A 27,771-nucleotide genomic window follows, 5' to 3' on the forward strand; every position below is an offset into this window, starting at 1 on the left:
ACTGAATGGCCTCTGCTGCTGGTTCCGGTGACTAAGCTAGACCAAGATGAGTCACTGATAACAGGGAAGGTGCCCTTTCCCCTGCTGTCTCTCCCAGGGCTGGCCCAGGCTATGGGTGGAAGTTCTAGAAGGCCTGAGCTATTGACTAGGACAAGGATAACTTTAGTTTTGTTTTGAGACAGGGTCTCACTATATACAAAACGCAGTAGTAGTGGCTAGGCAGAGGTGGTGCATACCTTTGATCCCAGCACTGGGGAGGCAGAGGCAGGTGGATCTTTGAGTTCAAGGTCAGCCTGCTCTATAAAGTGAGTTCCAGGAGAGCAAGAGCTATCAGAGAAACCCTATCCTGAACACCCCACTCCCCAGTATTTTTTCATTAAAAATTTTTTTTGAGATAGATGATGATCATGAAGGAAGTGAAACTAGGAGATTCCTCTGGCTACAAATGAGAGTTTAAAAGGATCTGGCTGGTTGACATGGGAGCTCCCATAGAGAGAACTCCATTGCTTTGCCTGGCTGGACATTTTGTTTTCTTTGCCTTAAGTACCCTTCCCCACTTGCCATTCAACACCGAACCATTCAACCTACACCATCTCATCTGTGGACTCCTTGTTCTTATTTGCTTTCGTTTTATAATATAGGGCCTGAAACACAGTGATCCTCCTGTCTCAGTTTCCTAAGGGTTGGGATTACTGTCATAGTCACTTTACCCGGCCCTTGGATTCCTCTAGGATTACTTAGTTGATTTCCTTGTGTCTCTGTTTCCCATCACAGCAGACATTAATGGTTTCCTGATCCCTCCCACTGGTCTGTGAATTCGGTGACTTAAGGCTCAGTCTAGGTCAGTACTGCACCTGCAAGGCAAATGTGTTATCTATGGCTACTCCTAGATAGCAAGAACTTCGACTGACCTCCGGGGAAACCGAAGGAAACACCGGGAAAGACCAGCTTGTTAGGGAGCTTTGAGGGCATCCTGGGACCACATCATCTTTTTTACTCCAGTCCTTTTACTGGAGCTGCTACCTGTAGGTCCTGGGAGAAAGACCGCCTCTACCAATCTGTCAAACACCAGTTAAGTCAAACACCAGTCAGTCTGAAGATTGAGGCTCCGCCCCTTAAACCTAGACTCCGCCTCCCCATCCTCCGCCGTTGGGGTTCTGGACCGGGCGGCGACGCCCATGAGGACGCATGCGCACTGCGGGCCCCAAGGACTCCGTTTCCCTTCTCCCAATGGCGGGCGGCGGTCCCCTTCCCGGCAGCCTCCCTCGGGTAGAGAGCGCGTCATTTCCGGTGGGGAAGGCCCGCGGCTGCCGCCGCCATTTCGGGCGCTGCTGGGAGGCTTACACCGGAGCCGGTCCGCTGGGCGGCGGGCGCCAGGGCTGGAGGGGCGCGCGTGCCGGCGGCGGCCCAGCGTGAAGGCGCGGAGGCGGCCATGGCAGGCAACTTCGACTCGGAGGAGCGGAGTAGCTGGTACTGGGGCCGCTTGAGCCGGCAGGAGGCGGTGGCGCTATTGCAGGGCCAGCGGCACGGGGTTTTCCTGGTGCGGGACTCGAGCACCAGCCCCGGGGACTATGTGCTCAGCGTCTCCGAAAACTCGCGCGTCTCCCACTACATCATCAACAGCAGCGGCCCGCGCCCTCCAGTGCCTCCGTCGCCCGCTCAGCCTCCGCCGGGTGAGGGACAGACGGGCGGGAGGCCCGGGCGGGGGTGAAGGCCCTAGAACCCTGGTCGGCTGCAGGAGGGACGTGGGCAGAGAGGGCTGGAGTGAACCTGGCGGGGGAGCTGCCTTCTGACCAAGCTGGTTCCCACCGATGAGCGGGATTGTGGGGGAGGAGGAGCTGCTCACCGAGGCCTCTGGGTGTGCCTTGGGAGCCGGGGAAGGGGAACTGCTGCGGCCCCGGGGTGGGGCTGGGCGCCAGGGTCAGGCCCAAGGGCAGGGCAGGGCAGGGCCAGGCAACTTGGGGACAAAGAGTTAATGGGGATGTTGCGGGGACATCATTTGGCAGAGATGCCCAGAATGGATCTGCTAATCCTACAAGTGGCTTTTAGGCTTGAAACGTTTCCTGCAGTGTTAGAGCTGGGTTTGGCCATACTCCCCTGGTGGCCTTCGGTAGGAAGTCACCACGTACTTGGCTGGCTGGGAGGGATGGAGACACCCTCAGGAAGCCGGTCAGCTTTTTCCTTTCTTGGGCATTTTTCCAAAATCTTTTTACCGTGCTCTTCCCTTGTGGAAGGTGGTGAACTAAGTGACTTGGTAATAGAAAAAAAGCTTTCTGTGACCAGCCCAGCGTAATTGAAGCCTAGCTGGCAAATTGTGTCCAAGAGGTTTTAAGTGTCCAAAAGACTGCCCGCTGCACGTAGAGTTTCTAGTTTCAAAGTGATTAGTGGAGGAAGGTTTTTTTTTTTCCTTTAGGAAATAAACCAAGCATAGGCCAGGGAGAACAACCTTGGAAGTGAATGGAATTTCATTCTTCCTGGGCTTAAACAGTGTCAGTCAACGTACTTCTGGGTCTTTTCTTGCTAAGTTGGTGCTGTGGTCAAAATCTTCCAGGATATGAGAGCAGACCTAGCTGGCAGATACACCAAGAATAATTATCCCGCTGTGTTTTCCTCATCGAGGACCATTGAGTTGTAATTGTCTCAGCTGTATTATTGCAGTTGTCTTGGCAATGTTAAGGAAATTCATGCACTTCGTCCTTGAAGTTTGTGAGATGCACAGTGATTCTGAGATTACTGTTGTCTCTGTGTGTTGGCACCAAGCTTCTTGCTTTCTGGATGTTTGAAGTGCAAGCTTGTTCCTCCTAGAGCTGAGCTAATCTCATGAATGGAGACTCCCTGGTTAGCCGTTTAGTAGACCTCCTTTTAGGATCATCCTAATTTAGACTTACTCCCTTTGGCCACAAATGAGGAGGTAGAGGTGGGATAAACAGTTCTTGGTGTTGGCACACAAGTAAGGGGAAAATTTGAGTACTGAAGTCTTCTTAGTCTTTTTGTGTCTGTTGGTTTAATAATATAAAATCAGATACAACACAATTGCCCTAAACATAGTAAATTCTATTTTTGTGCTATCTGTAAAATAATCTGTTGTTTTGTGTTAAGGGCAGTAGTAAGATGAAATGTTATTGTTGAAATTCAATTCTCAGCCAAGTTTCATAATTCATGCTTTTAATCCCAGCACCTAGGAGGCTGAGGCAAGATTTTACAAGTTCCAGGTCATCTGGGAAACTTAGCAAGATTCTGCCTCAAAATAAAAAGTTATGTTAGGGGGTGTGACTAGGGATATAGTTGAGTGGTAGTTTATTTGCCTGACATTTGGGGAGGCTAGGTTTTATTCCCAATAGCTGGGGGTGAGGGACTCGGTCCTCAGTTTTCTCCTTGTTTGAAAATGTGGGACTAGCATCAGGCAGGCTTGTGGTTTTATATCTCGGTAGCTCCACCTTTTCAAAATAGGTGTTTGGCCTAGGAGAGGAGAAGATTGCCAGTTTGTGGGTTAGGTGTGGAAAGTTCATTGGCTTTGTGGCAATTTGTTCTGTCGTGTTCCCCATTTTCTCTGTAGGACACTCAATTCACTTGCTGTCTTTATGATGGTCACTTAATCGCTGTTCTGCCATCCATTAAACTGTTTTTCTTTTGAAGCCACACAGGAATTACTTGAGTTTTAGAGAGACATATATAATTTTAATAGTTTACACTTATTGACTGACTATTGTATGCTACATGCTTTGCTAAATGTGCCTTATATAATTCACCATCAGTAAAACAATCCAATGAGTGAAATTCTGCAATCTCCATTTATTAAAACATTTTCATTTGGAGGTGGGGAGAAGAACTAGAAATCCAGTAACCTGTAACATTTAGCATATAAACCAGAATTTGAACTAGACAGTGTGACCTGAGAACTGACTATTGTATAATTTTGGTATTCTTTGTTTATTTGCTTTGGAATCCCTGGGGTGCACATAGGGAACTCCATTCTTTTGTTTTGAAACAGGGTTTCACTCTGCAGCCCTAGCTGGTCTGCAACCATATAAACTAGGCTGGCTTTGAACTCAGGAGAATTCTTGCTTCTGCCATCTGAGTGCTCTGAGATCCCGCAGAGTGGCTCAGTAGGCAAAAGCACAGCTTTGCCAGCTTGAGGGTCTTGTTTGATCCTCAATCCCGGGGTTGGATAAGAGAAGGAACACCTCAGAGTTGTCCTGACTTCCACAGACTCACATCAGTCATGCACATACTGTAGTTCTGGCTGGCCTAGAACTGATTACACTTGTGTGCACACACTGTAGAGGCATGTGGGTAAGACAGGCCAGGGATTGTTGCATTATCCCACTTATTTTTTGAGATAGAATCTTTTTGTAGTCCTGACATGGGACTCTCTGTGTAGACCAGGCTAATTTCTTTCTTTTTAAAGATTTATTTATTATGTACAGTGTTTTGCCTACATGACAGAAGAGTGTGCCTAGATCACATTACAGATGGTAGTGAGGCACCATGTGGTTGCTGGGAATTGAACTCAGGACCTTTGGAAGCATAGTCAGTGTGTTCAACCTCTGAGCCATCTCTCCAGCCCCCAAACCAGGCTAATTTCTCCTGCCTTTGTCTCCCTGTTAGGATGAGCCATCGGCCCAGCTCAATGACCCTATTTGAACCTAGCATAGATGTTTAGCTCCCACAGATGATCTAAGCTATGATGATGGCCTAGGAACGTCTTTACTGTGCCCCAGAGCTATAGGGGGAAGTCTGTTGGAGTTTACTGGTCATGTTCTGCAAGGTGGGCTTCAAAGAGAAGACTTGGGAGAATTGATCCACTAATTTCCTCCACTTGAAATGATCGAGGACTAGACTTTGACTGATAGAGGCCTCTAAACTGAATGAGAAGTTGGGATGTACCCAGCTTCTGTCAATTGATAGAATTTTCATTCTAGCAAGAATGAAGGCCCTGGTTTCAATCCCAGGTCACACAGACCAGGCTTAGTGACACAGGCCTGCAATTGTAATCCCAGCATTTAGGAGATAAAGCTAGATTTTCTCAGGCCGGGCGGGGAATTAGAAGCCAAAATCCAAACTTGAATGAAAATACACATGTATAATTTCAAGACTGGGTCTCTAGTTCTGGTTGTGCATTGGTGGTTTGCCTGCATGTATGTTTGTGTCAGGGTATTGGATCCTTGGTACTGGAGTTACAGCCGCTGCTCCCGACTGCTGAACTATCTCTACAGCCCCACCTGCTACTTCTTACTTGTATAACTTTGGACACTTTTTTAAAAAAGTTATTTATTTATGTAAATGAGTACACTGTCACTGTCTTCAGACACATCAGAAGAGGGTATCAGATGGTTGTGAGCCACCATGTGGTTGCTGGGACTTGAACTGTCCACAGAGCTATCTCTCCAGCCCCCAATTTTTGTTTTTTAAAGTTTGCTACAATTTTTTCATTTGTGAAAGTTGGAAAATAGCAATACTTCATAAGGTGAGCTATTGTAATGAGTAAATGGATTCATATGCAATATGTAAGACACTTGAATGTGGCAGGCATATTTCATAAAGACCCAGGTTATAAATTTAATCTTAAGAATATAATGATGTTAGAAGATGATTCAAGTGGAAGGAAAAGCCTCTCAGCTGTGAAAGGTTCTCGACACGCACAATGTGGTTGGTAAACACACAGTGTCTTAGTAATGCTGGGTAGAAAGGGGTAGAGGGCTTGAGGTTGAGAACCTTGGGTCTACAGTGTTTCGATTGCTGTTACTGTTGCCTAGTAGGTGGGTGAGTCTCAGACCTTAACTTGGGCTGGGGATATAGCTTACAGTGTTTGCTTACAAGGTCCTGGCTATGGTCATCTTATCTCATTTTGGAGATGGATGGTCAGGGTATGCTCCAAATGTAATGGTTCCAGGGAAGTTCTTTCTTGATTTTCTTCTTTAATTTTATGTATATGGTTTTTTGCCTACAAGTGTAGATATATGTACATGCAGTGCCTGCTGAGGCCAGAAGAGGGCATTAGACTCTGGAATTGGATTGGTTTTGAGTGCTGAGAACTGAACCCACCTAGGTCCTCTGCAGAGCAGCATGTGCTCTTAACTGCTGAGCCATCGCTCGGCTGCTCTCCAGAGAAGTTCTTTAGTAATCATTGAGAAACTTTATGCAACAACAACAAAAGATGTCCCATGGTAAGATAAAATAAGTTTATTAACTGTAGAACTTGCCACAGCTTTACCACACTCCTGTGAATTGTAAATTTCCTGGAGAGAATTTTGAGTTAATCAGACTATTCTGCTTTCTAGGATTACCGAGATACTGTGGTACCTTCTCTGGCAAAAAGTGTAGTTCAAAGATTTTTGGGTGAAGTAAAATTTTCTTGGGGTTAGGTCTGTAGCGTGTCTGTGCGCCCCTAGGTATGAAGGCTAGAGGTGGGTGTTGGGCTGGCACCTTCCTCTAGCGCTTTCTATTTGTTTCTTTACACACCTGGCTGTCATCAGATGACCAGGCTGGCTAGCCATTAGCCCCTGGGATACCTCAGTGTTCCCTCCCAGTGCTGAGTTTACAGGAGCATGTCATGGAGGAGCATGTCACCAGACTCGGCTTCTCATCGTGAATGGTGGAGATCTAAATGCAGATTCTTGTGCCTGTGCATCAAGCGCCATTCTCTAAGCCATCACCCAGCCTGAAATTGAACATTTATTTCTTAAGGAATTTAGAGGGTCTGTTCTGCCATGTGAGTTCTGGGGATCAGACTAAGACTGTCAGCTTGGTGGCAAATGCTTTTATTTACTGGGCCATCTTACTGACCACCAGCACTTTTAATATAATGACTGTAATTTTTTACTGTTATTCTCAGGGGTGCATGTGCTGAGGTGTGGAGATTAGTGGGAGCTGGGTTCTTTTCCATAGTCATGTGGGCTTCAGAGAGGAGCTCAGATCACCAGGCTTGGATGGCAAGTCCCTGACCTGCTGAGCCAGCTCACTGGCCTCCTTGCCACTGGCTTTTTTGTAAAGCAGAGATTTTGTTGTTTAGGTCTTTGGAGATGGGTGTCACCTTAGACGAGGCTGCTCTTCTTAGATTAGACAGTTCTCTTCATCAGCCACTTCAGAAACTGTTAGATAGGTCTATGACCTGTTTTATAAACTGAGGCACAGAGAAATGAGATACCAGTTTATACAGCCAGTAAATAAGAATCTGATTCTGTCAAACTTTGATCTACAAAGTACCATGCAAATATCCACTGTATTTTTTTTTAAGAAGAGTTTTGTTTGCATAGTCGTTATTCATGTGTTTATTGTTAATATTAGTTACTTTTTGGAAATAGTCTCAGGTAGCCCAGGTGGCTTGGAGCTCCCCTGTGTAGCCAAAGATGATCTTGAACTCTTGATACTCCTGCTTCTACAGCCCAAATACTGGGGTTCATAGGGGGATACATTACTAGCCAGGCTTCCTTAGTCTGCAGAATCCCTTCTTTGCTGGGATTTATTTATGCAGATTCTGTAAATGTCATAGGTAATGGAGGAGGAAGAAAGGATTGGTAATGCGGGGCAGAGGAAGTGCTGTGAGATTTTGGAAAGGTTGATGGTGTAGCAGCTGTTGATCTTGCCAGAAGTAACCAGGCCTAATTTAGCACAGAGCCCTCAGGTGTTATGAGTTCTTTGGAGAATGATACTGTAAAAACTGATGTTGCCTGAGGCCTGAACAGCTTAAAAGTAATTGGTTTTGCAAGTAGTAGAGAAGTACCTACTTAAAATAATCCCAATTGTCTGTTTTTTTTTTTTTTTTTTATGTTTTTACTTAATTATCTTGTTTCTTGTTTCACTATATAGCTTTGGCTGGCCTGGAACTCCATGTGTAACCAGAGTGGCTAGGAAAAAGGACATTTGCTCTGTTTCCGCCCCCTAAGTGCTGTTATTACAGGCACTTACCACCACACCTGGCTAATGTTTAGTTTTTGATATGTTAATTCATAACTGCACACTCAAGCTGGGTCTAGGGATGTAAACCTGTATATAATTCAAGCTTGATAGGCTGAGGCAGGAGGATCACATGTTGAGGATCACATGTCTAGGCTACAGAATAAGTTCAAGCATGATGGGGTGATTTAATAAGGCCCTGCCTCAGAATGAAGCTTGCCTGACATGGGTGAGGACTAGGTTCAGTCCCAGTATCCAAGCACATTCAGAATCCGCCCAGGTTTGATGGAGAGGAGGTGAGGTTTTCCCAGTCCCAGACAGCTGTGAATCTGTAGTTCTGTCTTTTAGACTGACCAAGTAGTATCTCCTTTCTTTCCCTTCCTTCTGCTTCCTGCCTTTGGCTCTTTGTGACTGGGGGTGGGGAGAGGAACCCAAATGCATAGCTGTGGTGAGGTCTGGGCTTATCTGTGACTTAGGTATATTCTTTTCCCTTTTCTTCCCTTCTGGAGTTTGCATCAGTGAGGTTTTCCTGCCCCGTATATCTTACTGCCCACAGATACTGTAATGTTAGCACCAACTAAGAATGATTTACAGGGAAAGTGTGTCAAAGGTCTTGTTGGTTGCTTTGCTTGTGTATTGATAGTTGGGAGTGCCAAAGCAAAACAAAAGCCCAGTGAGCCTGGTTTACACCATGCAGCTTTAGCAGCATTGGAACAAGAAACAACTTATCTTTGGCTATTTAAAAAAAAAAAAAAGATTTGTACCAGGTGTGGTGACCCATGCCTTTGGTCCCAGCACTGGAGAGGGAGGAGGATCTCTGAGTTTGAGGCCAACCTGGTCTACAGAGTGAGTCCAGGACTGCCAGAGCTACACAAACACAAACAAACAAATAAACAAATAAATAAATATTTTTTTGTTGTACTCACAACAAAGGTGTTTGCTTTAGTGGTATGTTTGGGTCTCCAGACCCTGCCCTCCTCCCAGCCTCACTTAAGCACATCCCAGCAGTGGGTGAAGAAGAGGTGTGTGTCTGGGGAAGGTGGCCTTCCTTAGAGTACAGGTGCTCTGGAAATGCTCATGCCTTGTCAGAACTGTCTCCTTGTGATTTGCTGTATATCCACAGTTTGCTGTTACTGGTTTTGTTTTGTTGCTGCTGCTGGTTTTTCTAGGAACACAGCTCCCATTGCAATAAAAGCCATGTGGAAAGATGCCTAAGACATGCTGCTTTGCTTCTTGCTCACCAGTTCACACCTTCTTTGTAAGTTGCTAAAAGCTGGGTGTAGAATTTTGTTTTACCATTTCCCTTAATTTCAAAGTTAAACATTTATGTTGATTAAGAATAATCAACGTAGGGGTCAGAGACAGGGCTCTGCAGTTAAGATTGTTTCCTGCTCTTCTACAGGACTTGTTCTGTTTCCAGCAGCCACAGCAGAGGGCTTTCAGCCACCTGTAATTCCAGCTGTTGGTGATCTGATTACTTTTTTTAAAAAAAATTATTTATTTTATATGTAAGTACACTGTAGCTGTCTTCACACACCAGAAGAGTGCATCAGATCTCATTACAGATGGTTGTGAGCCACCATGTGGTTGCTGGGAATTGAACTCAGGACCTCTGGAAGAGCAGAAGAGTAGTCAGTTCTCTTAGCCACTGAGCCATCTGTCCAGCCCTATCTGACCACTTTTGACCTCTGGGAGCACACACACACACACACACACACACACACACACACAATAAGACAATACCTAAATAGTCATAAAAAAATAATATATGGGATTGATGAGATGACTCAGGTAAATAAAAGCGTTTGCCACCAAGTTGGATGGGCTGAATTCAATCACAGACCTACAGGGCGGAAGAAGTGAATCCACTTCTTAAAATTGCCCTCTTACTAACACAAACAAACACAAACACACACATTTAACTTCAGAAAACTTAAGAATCATATGCAGGGACAGTGAGAAGGCTCAGTGGATAAGAGTGCTTGCCAGGCAAGCCTGGTCACCCGAGTTAGCCTTCTAAGTTAAATCCCACGTAACAAAGGCAGATGTGACAGCTCACGCCTGCAGTCCTAGTGCTCCTAAGTGACCTGGAGATAGAGATAAACGAAGCTCCTGGGATTTCAGGGGCCAGAGAGCCTGGGGTATGAAGCACTGCAAAAATAAGAGACTTTGCCTTAGTGAGATAGACAGGAAAAGTCAGCTTCTGTGAGTTGTCCCCTGATTCCACAGACATAAACAAAAAATAAAAAATTAGTAAATTGGCTTGGTACATGCCTTCAATCTCAGTACCTGGGTGTCAGAAACAATTGGATCTCATGATGTTAGCCTGGTCACATAGTAAGTTTCAAGCCAGCCAGGGCTACATAGACCCCATCTCAAAACAAACACTTTTTTTAAAGTAAATATGAAGAAAGTTTGTGTTTCTAATTCAGCACTCAGGAAACCAAGGCAGAAGATCCTTGTGGATTTACGACCAGCCTGGACTACATAGACTGTCTCAACAGAACAGAACAGGAGTAAAAGAGTGGCACTTTATGAACACCTTTTTGTCAGCCAGTTTCAGAAGGGCAACAGGTAGAAGACATTTTGGCAGGTGCACCTTGGTCTGTTGATGGCTAAACATTAGCAAGGCATTCCATGCTGTAGGCCATTTTCTTAGCAGCAAATGCTGTGCCGTGTTCATGCCTCTGTACATTGTGCTTGGAGCTTTCTGGAGCAGGCAGAGCTGACTTTCACAGTTGCTGTCTTCATCTGGAACATGATGAATTAGATTACTGGGGACAGACTGGAATAGGAACAGTTCTTTGTGAAAAGAAGCTGTATTAGGTGGTATTAGTGTTGTCTCAGTAGTTGGGAGGCCAATGCAGGAATATCATAGACTGAAGCCTTCTCTGGCTACATCACAAACCACTTTTCAAAAAATAGCCATTGCAGGGCTGGAGAGATGGCTCCCTGGTTAAGAGCTCTGGGTGCTCTTCCAAAGGACCCAGGTTCAATTCGCAGTACTCACATGGCAGTTTACAACTGTAGTTCCAGTTCTAGGGGATACAACGCCCCCACAGACATACATAGAGACAGAACAGCAGTGGGCTGGTGTATTGGCTCAGTGCGCAAAGTGCTTGCCCCACAAGCCTGGCAATCTGAGTTTGACCTCTGGTGCTCACATAAAACTGGAAGACAAGACTCTGCAAAGTTGTCTCCTGATTACATGCATACATCATGCACACACAAAAATTAAAAATAAAATCTAGCCAGCAGTGGTTCCTCTAGGTTGTAATTCTGTAAAACTGTATAGGTACCTGCATGCACATGCACGTACCTCCAGGTAGACACACATTCATAAAAGTAATTACATCTTTGGGTCTGTGGAGATGACTAAGCAGGAGCGCTTGCTGTTCTTGCAGAGGACCTGAGTTCAGTTCCTTGCACCCACATGGCAGCACACAAAACAATCTATAATTCAAATCTCGGAATCTGATGCCATCTTCCAAGTTGTACGTTTTAGTGATTGTAATCTGTGTACTTAGAGTATCTTTGAAGCTTTTCTTTTGCTGCAGCAGTTGGAGGGACCCAGTAAAAAAGGAGAGTTTGAGGCCAGGCCCACATGCCTTTAATCCCAGTACTTGAGAGGCAGCAACAGGTGGATCTCTGATCTGTGTGAGCCTGGTCTTCAAAGTGAGTTCCAGGCCAGCCAAGGCTAACAGGCCCTGTTTCAAAATAACCAGGGGGTTAGGATAGGGAGCTTGCTGTGTTTCCTGAGGCTGCAGGGCTGTATTTGGTTACTTTCTTTCTAGGGTAGCATCAGAACATGGTGTTGGAGAGTCAAGAAGTGCCTGTGTCACACTCTTTGCAAGCCAAGTGGCCGGGTCCATCATGGCCTTCTATCTCCTCCCCATGGTGATGGGCATCTTGCTTTCCAGAGGATGCTCATTTTACTGTATGTGTATGGGTGTTTTGTCTGTGTGGATGCCTGTGCATCATGTGGGTCATGTGCTGGGAGGGGAGGAATGGGCATTAGATCCTTTGGACTGGGGTTACAGCAGCTGTGAGCCAGTTGGGTCCTCTGTAAGAGGATGCTCAATTTTAAAGGGCGATACCCATTTGGACTGTGAAGAAAGTTTTATTTTTTCAGTATACTTTTTTTTTTTTTTTGTGGTCAGATATTGACTAAATATGTATGAGAAATGCATGAAGTCAACTTCAGTATATCTTCAAATGACACTCTGCTCTGTTTTTTCCAGGAGTGAGTCCCTCCAGGCTCCGAATAGGAGATCAAGAATTTGATTCATTGCCTGCTTTACTGGAATTCTACAAAATACACTATTTGGACACTACAACACTGATAGAACCAGTTTCCAGATCAAGGCAGGGTAGTGGAGTGATTCTCAGGCAGGAGGAGGCAGAGTATGTGCGGGCCCTCTTTGACTTTAATGGGAATGATGAAGAAGATCTTCCCTTTAAGAAAGGAGACATCCTGAGAATCCGGGATAAGCCTGAAGAGCAGTGGTGGAATGCAGAGGACAGCGAAGGAAAGAGGGGGATGATTCCTGTCCCTTACGTGGAGAAGTATAGACCCGCCTCCGCCTCAGTATCGGCTCTGATTGGAGGTAACCAGGAGGGTTCCCACCCACAGCCACTGGGTGGGCCGGAGCCTGGGCCCTATGCCCAACCCAGCGTCAACACTCCGCTCCCTAACCTCCAGAATGGGCCCATTTATGCCAGGGTTATCCAGAAGCGAGTCCCTAATGCCTACGACAAGACAGCCTTGGCTTTGGAGGTACATAATGTGCAAAATGTAGAAAGACGAGATCTGCTACAGGGTCTCCCTTTCAGACCTCTTCCGGCTTTGTAGGAATGCTGATACAGCGCCAGCTTTGTGATGTTGTAGATGTCAAACCATTAAGTACTGACTTTGGCATTTTATGTGGGTTTTCTCTTTTTTAGAGAAAACCTATTTTGCAATGAGTAAATTTAAAACTGTGTAACTGAATGTTCTGATTGATCTACTAAACCTTTGACTAATAACCACCTGATTAGGAATTAACTTGAAGTAATTTTTCTCATCTATATTCCTAACTTCTTTCTTGCTGTTTGCTACTGTCTAAAACAAAATGGGTCCGCCCACAGTAGAGTGTAGTAAGTGGGATGTAGCAGTATACTTAAGTGGGAGTTTTTCATAGGGTTTTCTTTCTGCTTTTTTGAGAGTGGGTGTTTTTATGTAGCTCTGGCTGTCCTGCAATTCACTTTGTAGATCAAGCTGGCCTCAAAGTCACAGAGATCTGCCTGCTTCTGCTTCCTGAGTGCTGGGATGAAAGGTGTGTGCCACCATGCTCAGTCAAAAACTGACTTTATTTTAGTGGATAGTAGATTCCTTACTATTATGTTTGGTATGAATCAAGAAAAGCTGAATGCTAGCCTTCACTAGGCCTTGGTCCCTGCTGTAGGGGACACACACACACACACACACACACACACACACAAACACACACACACACACACACACACAGAGATATTTGGTGTACAGATGTGAATTTAGCCATAACTAAGAGGGTAAGTTATAAAAAATAGATTTACTTCTCTTTGTTGCTTAGTGTGTTTGAGAAGCCAGTGTTTACAAGAATTATTTTTAACTCAGTCATTCGTGGAAGCCCACTTTGTTATGACCTGGCATTCATTACAGATGTTCTGTGGTTCCTCTTGAGTACTCACAGCTCATCTTCTTACCTGTGTCTTTGCTCCCTCATTACGTGTCAGGAAGAGTAAGTATTCAGGACAAAGGCTGATGCAGAGGTGACCTGCTCTCTCGTATTCCAGAGCCTGCCAACAGACTGGCTTGAGTAGAGAGGGAGCCAGTTCTCATAATTGTGGCCTGAGGTTAGGGGAGCACAGTGGCAGAGGGGAAAGTGCTCTTGTGACTTGGCTCTTCCTTTTCCTTTGGGTTGTGCTCCCACAGTAGGGTAGGAACTGCCTGTAAGTGAGTGGTAGTCCATACAGTGACCTAAGGTGTATTTGAACCAGATTTATTTTTATTTTATGTGATGGGTCTTTTGCCTGCATATGTGTCTGTGTGCCAAATGTCCACAATGGCCAGAAGAGGGCATTGGATGCCTAACAACTGGAGTTATAGACTGCCTTGTGGGTGCTGGCTCTCAAATGCTAGTACTCTGGAAGAGCAGGTCGTGTTCCTAACCACTGAGCAGTCTCACCAGTCCTGAAATTTTTTTCATTTCTAGTCTAATTGAGTTAATTGAGTTTCATAGATTTGATTGAAAACTGCATTATTTATGTGTTTAGATTTTTTTTTTTTTTTTTTGGAGCTGGGGACCGAACCCAGGGCCTTGCACTTGCTAGGCAAGCGCTCTACCACTGAGCTAAATCCCCAACCGTGTTTAGATTTTTTGAAGCAGGGTCTAACTGTAACTTTGCTGTCTGCCCTGAACTCACTATGTAGACTTGAGCTCACAGAGAGGGTGCTGGGGGTAAAGGCATGTACCACCACACCCAGCTTAAAAAAAACTGTATTTTTCAAATGTTTTGCTTTGTGATATGGGGACTCACTATGTAGCCCAGGCTGTCTTCAAATTCTTGATACTCCTGCAGAAGCCCTCAAGTGTTAGAATTACAGGCTGAAGCTTTGTATTTTTTTGAGATTGTCCTAACTTGTCTTGGCTTTGAGAAGTAAACTGTGTGCTATCTGGGTCACACTGCCTGGCAGATGAAGAAAGCAAGTTTCAGGCTAATGTGGGGTGAGGGGATGATGCCTTTACCTAACAGTGCTATGTACACTGTGGGTGGGCTGTTGACATTGACTGCAGACCTTACTAACAGTGGACTTGGGTGGGACGCAGCATTCCTGGCACAGGTCACTGCACGAGCAGGCGAGGAGAGGAGTCAGTCAGTTCTACCTCAGCTTTGAATTTCTTGGCCAGTTTTTTTTTTTTTTAAAGATTTATTTGACCCGTATAAATGTTTTACCCATTTGTATCGGGTCAGAACTGGAGTTATGGATGGTTGTGAGTCCTGGGAACCGAATCTGGGTCCTCTTTGCAAGAACAGCACATAAACGTAGCTGCTGTACCATCTCTCTAGCCCAAAGTGATTCTTTTTAAGGATGTCTGATGATTAGAGGCATCAATGGTTGAACTGCTTTCTCTGTTTTGAAATACTATACAAATCTTGCCTCCCAAATTTGGGGGTTAAATGTGGTTTGGTTTTGTTTTGTTTTGTTTTAAGATTTATTTTATGTGAGTACACCAGGAGAGGGCATCAGATCTCATTACAGATGGTTGTGAGCCACCATGTGGTTGCTGGGAATTGAACTCAGGACCTCTGGAAGAGCAGTCAGTGCTCTTAACCGCTCCAGCCCCCATCCCTGATTTTTAAGACAGAATCTTGGTATGTAGCCCAGGCTGACTCATACTAGTGCAGAGTAGAGGGATGCATTGCCACATTGTTGATAAATCTCAACTTGTACGGGTAGATACTAAAGCTTATTTTATGCCTCTATAGACTGTCCAGAACAATGGTGTTTTCTTTAAATGGACTAATTTTGTAGTCTCCATATTCTGATTTAGCCTGATAAGGCTTGAGATGACTTGGATATAGTTTCATACTTGAAGACCATTTTAAAAGGGAAGATCTTACTGTGTACCTCTGACTGGTCAGTGATTTGTTATGCAGACTAAGCCTGCCTTTGACTTATAGAGATGATCTCACTACTGTTGCTTCCTTAGGGCACCATGTTCAGTGTGAACCTGCTTTTCTTGGGACAGATGAGAAAGATAAAAGTGTGCCATAGAGTGGCTATTGGCCTAACTCTGCATCTCTGATTGGGCCCAAATTGATGGTACCTTTTGATTTGTTCATCCCTGTGATGTTTGAGATTATGAAGAGCAGGCCTGTGGTATATCTCTAATTGGCGTTTTTCTGAAACTCTAGCAATAGGTTTCTGGTCATGGAGACAGGCGTTTCAGTTTCTTCTCACCCTCCTCCTCTAGACTCTGGACAGTATTTGAGGCCCTGGAAAGAAGGGCTTGGGTAGGAGTGGTGTCTGGGGTTCAATGGTAGAGCATTTTTGTATGGTATGTACCAGGTGCACACACACACAGGATTTTGGAAATATCGAATCTACTTTTTTGAGATGAGATTTTTTTTTTAATTTTTTTTTAAGATTTATTTGTTTATTATGTATAAGTACACCGTCCGGAGCTGTCCTCAGACACACCAGAAGAGAACATCAGGTCTCATTACAGATGGTTGTGAGCCACCATGTGGTTGCTGGGATTTGAACTCAGGACCTCTGGAAGAGCAGTCAGTGCTCTTAACCCCTGAGCCATCTCTCCAGCCCTTGAGATGAGATTTTAATAAATCATAGCCTGATGTTGACATCAGCTGGCCTTGAACAATACTTCCTCCTTGACTCTTAAATACTTTTTGTTGTTTTTCTTGTTTTGTTTTTTAATTTCAGGTTCTTTTTTCTTGTTAATTTAGAGTCTAAGCAGAGGGCATGTACTGCCTAGGTATAAACGTAGTCCTCAAATGCTGAGATTACAAACCTGTCGCCGTGCTTGGATTCAGTCTTAAGTATTTGTATCCTAATAACTTAATGGCTGTTTTTAAAAACAATAAATGTAATTAAAAGTAAATATTTTTAGTTCAGCATTAAATAACTGTCATAACTTGTCTAATGAGATGTGTTCATCTGTGAGACATCTCCTGGTTTTTAGACTTTGGGGGTCAGTTGAACTTTTACTCTTTTTTCTCACTTTGTGTTTGGGTTTGTGAGTTACATACTCGTCATACCAGGAACATACAAAAACATACATACAAAAATGTCTGTGCTTATATTCACATCCTATGTCTACTCTTGTTTTCTTTGTTGTACATTTAAAAGATTACATTTATGTATTTATTTTGGGGAACACATACATGTAGTGACTTTGTATGTGGAGGTCACGCAGCTTGTGGGAGCAGTCCTCTTCTACCACATGGGGATCAGACACTAAACTCATTGGCTTGGTGGCAAGTGCCTTTCCCCATTGAGCCATCTGTCCAGACCTTGGTATTGAGACTGGATCTTAGGTAATGTAGTCCATTCTGTTCTCCATTTCCTTGTGTAGTGAAGATGGTCTCGAGCCTGATCCTCCTGCCTCCGTCTCCCAAGTCATTTTTCATTACAAACTTCTACAACCCAACTTTATGAACATGACATCTTTCAAGTATCTGTAGTGTGACCTAATGTCCAAACTGAACTTCCTCAAGCCTACTAACTCAATACAAATCAAGTATCACTGTGTTTCTCTCAGCATCTTAAATACTTCCTGGCACTTCTGTGTAAGTTGTGCCATGCCTCTGGCACACTTTTAAGACTTTAAAATATCTCATAATATTAATTTTTAGAAAAACATTTTTTGCAGTACAAGGATTAAAATCCAGGCCTTTCATGGATTCTAAGCAAGTGCTCTACCATTGCACTACCCTCTCTTCCACCCCCTCCCAGGAAATTCCATTTGTTGAGCTTTTGAGAAAGTGGGGATTTGGGTTGGGGATTTAGCTCAGCGGTAGAGCGCTTGCCTAGCAGGCGCAAGGCCCTGGGTTCGATCCCCAGCTCCGGGGAAAAAAAAAAAAAAAAGAGAGAAAGTGGGGATTTGTCTTTGAGACAGGATCTCACTGTATAGCCCTGGCTTAGAACTTACTATGTAGACCAACCTGGTTTTAAATTCCAAGAGATCTGCCTGTCTCTGCTGCCGAAGTTCTGGGATTAAAGGTATGTGCCACCATGCCCAGCTCCCAGCTGTGTGTTTTATTTGTTTCTTTGTTCTTAATATATATGATGAGCTCATTGCAGCTATCTTCAGACACACCAGAAGAAGGCGTTAGATCCCATTACAGTTGGTTGTGAGCCACCATGTATGTGGTTGCTGGGAATTGAACTCAGGACCTCTAGAAGAGCAGTCCGTACTGCTGCTGAGCCATCTCTCCAGCCTCTAGCCTTTTCTTTTTGAGGCAGGACCTTACACTTTTAGCCCAGACTTGCCTCAAACTCAAGACAATCTCTTTCTATCTCAGCCTCCCAGGATTAAAGGTGTATACCACCTAACTAACCTCTCCTTTTACTTGGCTTTTGGGAATTGAACTCAGGTCTTAAAGGTTTTGAAACAAGTTCTCTTTCCATCTTGCTAGCTCACTAATAGCTTTAATGAAACACACCAGGGTCCACTTGTCTTGTTTATAACTGCCTTTGGTTACAGTGGCAGAGTGGAGTGCTTATGAATAGAGACCATATAGCCCTCAAATCCCTGCAGAACAGCATGGAGAAGACTGACTCCACAAAGTCGTCCTCTAAGCTCTGCAGCAGACACAGACACAGTAACAAGCAGACTCTTGATAAGAAAGCAAACCAGACTTGATTCAGAAGTAGTAGTTTGCTGATTCCCGCTGGAGGGTGCTAAAGAGTTTCCTTAACTTCTCCCCAGACAAACCTTGAGATAGTTTTTGCCTTTGTTAAGTTGAAAAATGTTTTGGACAGGCCCGGGGAGGTGGCTCAGTTGTCTTGCCACACAAAGACTTTATCTGGGTGTGGATCCCTGGCACCCACAGACAGAGGGAGGAGCAACAGCATGTACTTCTAATTCAGCCCTCTATGAGGCAGACAGTCCCTGGAGTCCACTGGACAGCTAGACCTCTGGATTCAATGAGAATCACTGTCTCAAAAATATTGCTGGGCTGGTGGAATGACTACAGGTAAGGATGCTTGCCGTTGAAGCCTTGAGATCTGAGTTCCATCCTGGAAACCCATGGTAGGAAGAGAAACCAGACTCTACATGCGTATGCATCCATATATGCACAAATAGTAAATATGAAGAGCTTATTTTAAAAGATAAGTGAAGACTTAGGACAGGAAAACACCTGCTGTGAACCTCTGGGCTCCCAAGCATGCACACACAGCCATTGTTTCCTGTCACTTGTTCCTTTTCCCTGACTTTCTGTGCCTGTGCAGTGTGTACTAACTGCTCAGAGCTCACTGGAGTCCTGCAGATCTGGATCAGAAGGGAAGCTGATGTGGTTGCTGTCTTTTCTGATAATAGGGACAAAATGTAGAAAAGTAGTCACCTGGGGATATGCCCACAAAGGCGCTTACAGTTCCCTGATTGCCTCCTGTTGGGTAAATTTCAGAACTTAATGCCATTGGGTTCCAGTTTCTCTTTCATTATTGCTAAAACTTCCTGGGGAAGATAGCTGGGTATTGTTATATTCCTGGATCATTCTAGGTTTGATAATGTCTTCACTAGGGTCACAGTTACTTCAGCAGTTGTACAGAGCCAGAAATCATACCAGTTAGTTTCCTGGGAGCCAGTAACCCTATTTAGACCCCTTTATAGATTGTTTGATGCCTCATACTCAGGCTTGCTCCTGAGGATGTTACAGGATCTGTCAGGAGGATGAGGACCAGATGGAGCAACAACAGTGGTAGAAGAAGTGTTGGAACTTGTAACACCAGGGAAGCTTCCATGTCAAAGGCCAAGCTAAGTTACACAGCAAGACCCTGTTTCGCACTTCGTCCTTTACTGTCTCTCCTTTAGAGGAAGGAGGAAGTGAAGAAAGCTAAGTTGACCTATAAAGTCAACACTTGTGAAACCAAGAAGGATTACTGTGAGGTCATGGCCAGTTTAAAATAATGTGTAGCTAATAGCACCAGGCCAGCTAAGATTATAAACTAAGACTCTATCTTAGGGGAAAAAATCACCCAAAGTTCTGGTGGTGCTCACCTGTTATCCTAGTACTTGGAAGTTAGAAGCAGGAGGATCAGAAGTTAAATAAAGGTCGTCTTCAACTAAGAGTTCTTGAGAGTCTTGATAGTAGGTTTTAAGGTCTTTTTTCTTTATTATTTATTTTTATTTAATGTTGAGAATAGGATCTCCCTGCAGCCCAGGCTGGCCTCAAGGTCCTTCGATCAACTTTGAGAATTCTTTTTTAAAATAAGATTTATTTTATGTATGTGAGTACACAGTTGCTGTCTTCAGACATACCACTCAGCAGTTAAGAGCTGCTCTTCCAGAGGTCCTGAGTTCAGGGCTGGAGAATTTTCTTAAGAATCTTAAGATGTACCATGTACCCCAACTGCTTCTTTTTGTCTACGTATACTCATTTAAAATTTGAAATGATGGGTAGAGAGATGGCTCAGCAGTTAAGAGCATTGGCTGCTCTTCCAGAGGACCTGGGTTCAATTCCCAGTACCGACATGGCAACTCACAATTGTCTGTCACGCTAGTTCCAGGGCATCCAACACTCTTACACAGACACATGCAGGCAAAACATCAATGCACATAAAAATAAATTAACTAGGGCATGGTGTTGCATGCCTTTAGTCCCAGCACTCAGGGGGCACAGGTAGGCAGATCTACATGAAGTCAAGGCCAGTGTGGTCTACAGTTGAGTTCCAGGACAGCCAGGATGCTACAGAGAAACAAGTCTTGTGTTTGTGTTATGGCATATATCCATGATTTGAGCAGGCAGAGAAGGATAATGTACAGATTTAGCTGGGTCAACAAAGCAAGTACCAGGCCCTCTGAGAATCAGTAGTGAAACCTCAAAGTCTTTGTAGCACCTCTGGGGCAGATACATCTGCTCTACTGGCACAGCCCTTTATCCTGGAACTTGTTGGGAGCAGAGGTAGGAGGAACTCTGAGTTAGAGGGCAGCCTTATGTAGAGAATTCCAAGCCAGTGAGCCAGGCCTTCATAGTAACAGCAGTTTCAAACGGACAAAAATAAAATAAAGTAGTACAAAGTGGGATAAGGTACTGCACACAGGCAGTCCAGCATTGAGAGGCATGCCAGTTCACCTTCAGCTGTGTGAGTGCACAGTCAGCCTACATCACTGTCAGGAAACTAGAATAAAGCAAGCGTAAAGCGTCTGACCTCCCTCTTTTGTCTGACCTTTAAAACCATGCTTTAGTGAGTTGATGTTTAACAGGAGGAAGGACATACATCTGGCTTTCTGAAATAGCAAGAGCTGTTCTCGATTTGATGCTCCAGAATTAAGTTACCCTTTCCCCCAAATTGTTGGGAAACTTGTCTCATGAGGCTTCAGTGACAACTCTGCTCTTTTACGGTTAGTCATATTCTCTGGCTTTTGTCCTTGACCTCAAGAACCCCTAAGTACTTTGAACATTTCAAGAGGACAACCCCACGAGGCACAAGGGGTTATTAATTTTAATGTCTTTTAAAGTATGTAGTTGAAGGCCACCTTAGGGAGTTTTGTTAGCCCAGCTGACTGCTTACCTGTCCTCATAGATCCATTTAAAAATTAGTCATCTTTTTCTTTTAGCTCCTGATGGCTTGATCTCTACTAGGAACTTATGTGTTTAAAAAGCAAATTTTATATTTAAGATTATGATACTGTTCTTGAGTCTCCTTTATAGCAGGAGAATCTATATCTTTTCTTTGTGAGAGGGTTTCTCTCTGTAGTAGCCCTGGGTTTTCTAGAACTCACTCTAATCCTACCTGGCTTCAAACTCAGCTCTGCCTGCCTCTGACTTGCTGGGATTAAAGGTGTGTGCCACACCTTGAGACTCTCTATCTAAGGCTCTAAGGCCAGACTTAGTAGCAAACACCTTTCACCCCAGTATTGGTGGCAGATGCGGACAGTTCTCTGTGAAATTGAGGCTAACCAGAACTACATAGGAGACCCTGCCTCAAAATAAAGCAAAACCACCCACATACAAGAATAAAGAACAGGGAGAGAAAAGATGTCTTTGGTTTGTCCAAGGTTTGCTGTACGGTTCACACAATTCTATTCTAGTAGCTTCTGGCCTTACAGGAACACCCATTTTCTTTAAAGGGGAAAAAGCCTGATGACAAGTGGGCTGATGTAAGATCAAGGAAGAGCTAAGTAGTATGTTGACTGATAGCCCTCCCACTTTTTCCTGAGGTGTAAAGTCATTTGTTAACATACAAGGCTTAAGGACTGGGAGGGATGACTCAGCGGTTAAGAGCACTGACTGTTCTTCCAGAGGTTCTGAGTTCAATTCCCAGCAACCACATGGTGGCTCACAACCATCTGTAATGGGATCTGATGCCTTCTTCTGGTGTGTCTGAAGACATACAGAAAATAAAAACATACAAAACTTAAACAGGCGGTACAGTTGAGTTTACAGGCATGGAATGTGTGTGATGATCATGAAGCTCAAGGTGTCAAATATTTTACCTCTTCAGAATGCTCCCTGTGTCCTTTGTTGAGGGCCATGTGCGTGCCATATTGTGGAGCTGCACCCCAGCCCATTACTTTCACTTTGATGTCTTGGGTCCTTGAGGACTATATACCAACCTGCTGTCACCAGAGTCTACAACCTTGGCTGTTAGGATGAGCTGAATGGTTGCTAGCAGTGAATTGCACCTGATGTGTGTACACTGCAGGGTGCAGGCCTGGTGGTGGTCTGCAGTCCTCTCCTGCCTTTTCCTAGGTGGCCCTGGCCCTCATAGTAGTGGCAGGTGGAGCTGCTGACTTTTTTCATCCTCTGTATCTTACCCTTTATTTCCCTTACTCCCCTCTGGTCTGCTCTGTTTTTCTGATGTCTAAACAACCACATCAGTCCTTTGTGGTTTTCAGATTTTCCCTTGGGGAAATTACAGACAGACCAGTGAGCAAGAATTTTCCCTGTTTGTGAGATCAGACTGGTTCTGTAGAAGACCCTGGGCTTCACTGAGTTGGCATTGGCCAGTGACTCCAAGAGATTTTGAGAGTCTCTGATTAGCTGTGTGAATATCATAATTGTCCTAACCCTCCACTTTTTCTATAAAATCAAAATTGTTATCCTGGAGATTTATTGTGAGAATTAGAAATTAAGATCTATAGAAGGGGCTAGAGAGATGGCTCAGCGGTTAAGAGCACTGACTGCTCTTCCAGAGGACCTGAGTTCAATTCCCAGCAACCACATGGTGGCTCATAGCCATCTGTAATGAGATCTGATACCCTCTTCTGGTTGTCCGAAGATAGTGACAGTGTCATATACGTTAAATAAATAAATAAATCTTAAAAAAATCTATAGAATACCCCAAATACACTCAAGAGACATGAACAGTTCTATGTAAAACTCAAGTGACAAGCAAGGAGCGGTCATCTTGCTTTTTTTTTTTTTTTTTTTAATTTATATGAGTACACTGTCGCTGTCTTCAGACACCCCAGAAGAGGGCATCGGATTCCATTACAGATGCTTGTGAGCCACCATGTGGGTGCTCGGAAGAGCAGTCAGTACTCTGAACCGTTGAGCCATCTCTCTAGTCCCAGTCATCTTGCTTTTTATTTGATTTCACAAGGGACATTTTATAAGTGGAAGCAGTGATATAGTTGGCTGGTAATACCTACAGTAGTTAGTGGATTTTTCCTCCTTTGTCCCCAGTTGGATTATAAATATGTGCCAGTTTAAGGAACAGCAAGTCAGTTACTAGATGTGAGAGGTACCATTTGTGGGGAACTGGGAGGCTTTGGAGTTCTGGCCTGTACCTTCTCATAGATGCTTGGCTTTGGCTGAGAAGCAGTAGCGCCTGAAGTCAGCTTGCTGTGGTTGCCCTCTGCTGTGCAAGCAGTGCATGCCCTAGGGTAGGGCTGGGCCATGCTGCCACATATGCCAAAGAGGGCTAGGCTTTATCCCCTAAGACGTGGGTGGGGCAGGGTTGCTGAGGATATAGAACAGAGAAAATTATTAGCTCATCTAGACACGCTGAGGTTTGCAGAGGTACCATCTTCTAGGATCCTTTTTCTGTAATCTCAGTGTCTTTCTTCATTGCTAACAGCACTCCATCTTTTTGCCTGCATTAACCACAAGTTAACCAGTCTGGTTGCTGGGGCGGGGAGGTAGTGAGTAGCCATTTCTATAACATCAGCCCTAGAGCAATCACACGGGCAGGGTATGCCTAACAGAATGGAGATTTTCACCTTGCATTCTTAACTGGAAATAAAGTGCTCTCCTTGTTCTTGTCCTGCAGGTCGGTGAGCTGGTAAAGGTTACGAAGATTAATGTGAGTGGTCAGTGGGAAGGGGAGTGTAATGGCAAACGAGGTCACTTCCCATTCACACATGTCCGTCTGCTGGATCAACAGAATCCCGAGGAGGACTTCAGCTGAGTATAGTTCCACACTTTGCTGACAGATGAGAACAATCTGTTTCCACCCCCAATTGCCGTCTATACAATTTTCTTACAGGTGTCAAAGCAGTCTAGTTTATATAAGCATCCTGTTGCCTGTGATCTTAAGACTGAATTACTCCAGTTTCAACTTGTATTTACCATATCCAGGGTACGAAGCCAGAGGGCTTGTGTGGTTAACTTCTGAGCTGGCAGTTTTAGGTTGTAGTGGCCGTGCCTGTATGAGAAGACGTAAATACATTGCCTCCTTTCTCTTGGGCAAAACAGATCAACCTGTGGAAAGCTGATGGGCAGGAAAAGAATGTTACACACTGCTGACCCTGATTTCTTCAGAGGTTCTGTTTTTATTCTGAATCCATGGTGTCAAACGGCAGCAGACTGTCCCCCACTCCTATGAAGTAACCATGCACTGTGTGAATATTACCCAGTGGGATGGCATTTGTGTTTATGGACCATGACCAGTGTATGACTCATTCTGACATTTCAAATCCTGAGGATTCTGAGAACACTACTAGAGGCATTTGTCTTCCTTGGATTTTTTTTCTTGGATTCTTTCCTTGTTATTCTCCTCCCCTGTACCTGTAAGTGGCTTGATTCTTAGGATAGTGTATATCTTCATTCCAGATGAGAAGCAGGATGTGCAGAGCACTTTATTCAGTGCATAGCTTTAAGCCAGTATTGGATTCACTCAGTGGATAAACTCCCAGCTCTCTGCCTTCCTCCAAGGGGGCATCGTAGGTTCACACTGCTACCACAGCCTAAGACTCTCCTTACTGATGGGGCGGATCTGGCAGGGCCATTTTTCCTGATTGCTTGTCCTAATGGGATGCTTAGAGTTCTCAGATTCTACTTGGAGTGGAAGGACCAATCACTTACTTATCCTATAGAAGGTATCAAGGGCCAAACTTTGCCCTCTGCATCATGTGTAAGTTGTATAAAAGGCAGGTTAGAATTCTGTGCATTTGGGGTAGGATTGGTACTTTAAAAACTGTTCCGGTCATAAATTATGTGTCATTTTACATGGCCAAAATAGTATATTATATTGCCTTCATTTGGCTTCTCCTTTGTCCACATTTAGTTTACAAGCCCCTTAAAGTATAGAATGATTTATATGGGGTCAGATGCTCCAGAGACAGGCCTCTGAGGCCACAAATTATAGGATTTCTTTGGACTGTAACATGAGACTTTCAGGTGACGAAGACACTTGCTGGTCTCTGGTGTAGGTGACCAATAGAAACACCTTATTCTTCGCTTTGAACCTCATTTTAGAAAAATATTTACCTTCTTACATTAGGTTAACTTGATGAATTTGTATTCATTGAACATACACCAAATCATGTAATTGCAGTGACAAGCGCATTGCTTAGCACGTGTGTGTGTGTGTAGAAAATTTTGTATGGAAGAACGAGCAGAGTGCAGAAGCTTGTTAATGGCCCAGGGACACCAGTTGGCCTAGGATAGCAGACATTAAATTACCACAGGCAGACTCAATGAGATGATGCTAATTTAATACACTTTTACCTCACTCTAAGGTAAATGCTTGATAACAACAGTGATACTCACCTTTGGAGATGTTGGCCCAGTGCGGAGCTCATAATAGGTGCTCATTGATACTGAATGGACAGATTTGTAGCACATGACATATGCCACCTGACTGCTTGTTTCAGTTTTCAGTTAGCATGGATTCTGTAAATCCAAATGCACATTAAATCCTGTTCCTAAGCCAGGTGTGGTGGCCAGCGCCTTTCGTCCCAGCCCTTGGGAGACAAAGGCAAGTGGCCCTCTGCGCTCAAGACCAGCCTGGTCCACAGAGCTGCTTCCAGGGCACTCGGAGTTACACAGTGAGACCTTGTTTCAAAAACTGAAAATAAATTAAAAAAATCTGTTCCTGAAATTACGGCATCTAAAACATTTGTCACAGCTGATTTGAATGTTGTGTTTTCTTTTGCCTTTGCCTGTGATGCTGGCTTGTATTGTCTCTTCGGTATGTGTGTGGTGATGGGCATGCAGCTCTACGTGAACCATAAGGACCCCTCGGTGATTAGCTGCTCAGAGCCGTTACGTGAACGGTTTGGTTGGATTTGGCTGGGTGTAGCAGTTACTGAACCTCGAGATCAAAGGACTTCTTACAAACATCTCCCGAACAGCAAGTGCCGTAACCCTAGTCGGATGCATAAGTGCATTGTCACAGAGCAAAGTGAACTGAAATCGGCTGCTATGTTTTATATAATCACTTCTGCAAGAGCCCATTTTTGGATACTAATATTTGACATGGTTAATTCTTATTAATTTGTTGGAATTGTTTATTAATAATACAAATAGGTAATTTTAATTTTCCACAAGTAACATTTCACTATTAATGGTTTGAAATGGGTGATAAGCAAACCAATTTGAAATAAAATATGAACATGTGCCATTGTATTATAACACTATACACTTTCTTGACAGTTTAAGTAAATTTTAAAAAAACGTTTTTTTTTTTTTTTTTTGTAGCATGTATTGTATATGTTTATAGTATATGTAGTAAATAAAAGTATGGCCAAATGTTTGGCTTGGTGATCTTTTGGAGAAAGTAATCTTGGAATATTTTTCACAAAAGTGAGTTTTTGTGTTTTAAGGAATAGAAGGTGTGTATCTCAACTGTCCGTTAGTAGTCATGTAAACTGTTACATACATGGTGGGCATGCTATGGGATCGCTGGGAAGTATGACACTACTGTGAGGGGACATGACGAGAGTCATATATACGGAATATAAAGGAAGCATGTTGTGAACAGAGAACACCAGACTTGCCTGGAATGGGTCTCTGTGAGTGTAAGATGATGACTGTGTGATAGGGAATTCTGTAAACTTTAGACAGCAGGGTGTTAGAATGCTGGTGTAGACACGCCATTAATTTCTCCTTTTTAACATAAGTTGCAAATGCTCAGGGAAAGTTAGAGGGGTAAGAACAGCAGGAGAGATGGAACATTTCTGTATGTTCGTGCCGCCATCCCCAGTGTGGGTGTGTGCTCCACACTGACACTTAACTCTAGTATTGGGAGTATGGTGGACGTTCAAAGTACTGTGGCCTGTACCAATAATCATTCCGGTACTTCTGAAGCTGTGGGATTCCTTGAACCCAGGAGCTCAAGATCAGCTTGGGAACTTAGCAAGACCCCTCTCTACTAAATACCTAACAGACAAATTTTATCTATTATTGCCTATATGATACTCTGCCTTAGTCTCAAACCCAACCTCATAGTTGCTGCCATAGATGTAGACATATATTAGTGTAGAGCTGAGTAAAGCTGACACCTCTGGGGGATCCAACTGTTGCTATATGCAAGGTTGACAGCAAGGTGGAAAGTGTATTCCAGCTTTTGACAATAAAATAAACTGTCCAACGTTTGTTTTCTATGTTAATGATGGGTTCCTTTATGTATCTCGGTGTTTATACACCCAGCTCTCTCAGGAAACTTGATGTGAGATGGTACCTGCGCAGGAGAAAATGTGGGAAGAGGGTGGGAGCTGTGGCAGCCCTGCCACCACGCATCCTGAAGGAACGGGAGCCAGGATCACTCACTCATCCTCTCCAGCCAGTCTCCTCCAGCTCTCCTCATGGTCCACTCCACTCCCTGTCCTCACATGCACACACTCTTAACTTGTACTCTTGATTTCAATTTAAATGCCCTTAGAGATGTCCTCAAATTCCAAATCCTATTACCTTCATGGTGCTCCTTTCAAATGGTAC

General features: G+C 44.1%; 1 protein-coding gene across 2 annotated transcripts; it reads left to right on the forward strand.

Annotated features, from left to right (window-relative positions):
• The first annotated feature begins 1,283 nt into the window (after positions 1-1,283).
• Positions 1,284-27,443, forward strand: Crk (CRK proto-oncogene, adaptor protein). Of its 2 annotated transcripts, none has more exons than XM_087573835.1 (3): positions 1,284-1,673; positions 12,138-12,503; positions 23,882-27,443. In XM_087573835.1, the coding sequence occupies exons 1-3, from the start codon at positions 1,433-1,435 to the stop codon at positions 23,887-23,889; spliced, it is 615 nt and encodes a 204-aa protein (XP_087429961.1). In that variant the 5' UTR covers positions 1,284-1,432; the 3' UTR covers positions 23,890-27,443. The 2 variants fall into 2 exon arrangements, with proteins under 2 accessions (XP_087429961.1, NP_062175.1); NM_019302.1 differs by having other exon boundaries at positions 1,394-1,673; positions 12,138-12,673; positions 23,882-24,145.
• The last annotated feature ends 328 nt before the right edge of the window (positions 27,444-27,771 follow it).

Source organism: Rattus norvegicus, chromosome 10, assembly GCF_021556685.1.
Source record: "Rattus norvegicus strain SHRSP/BbbUtx chromosome 10, alternate assembly SHRSP_T2T, whole genome shotgun sequence".
Classification (NCBI taxonomy): Eukaryota; Metazoa; Chordata; class Mammalia; order Rodentia; family Muridae; genus Rattus; species Rattus norvegicus.

Coding starts and splice junctions, on each gene's coding strand:
- Crk (NM_019302.1), top strand. CDS start 1,433: ATGGCAGGCAACTTCGACTCGGAGGAGCGGAGTAGCTGGTACTGGGGC. Junction 1,674..12,137: donor GCCCGCTCAGCCTCCGCCGG/GTGAGGGACAGA, acceptor TGTTTTTTCCAG/GAGTGAGTCCCTCCAGGCTC. Junction 12,674..23,881: donor AGACAGCCTTGGCTTTGGAG/GTACATAATGTG, acceptor CTTGTCCTGCAG/GTCGGTGAGCTGGTAAAGGT.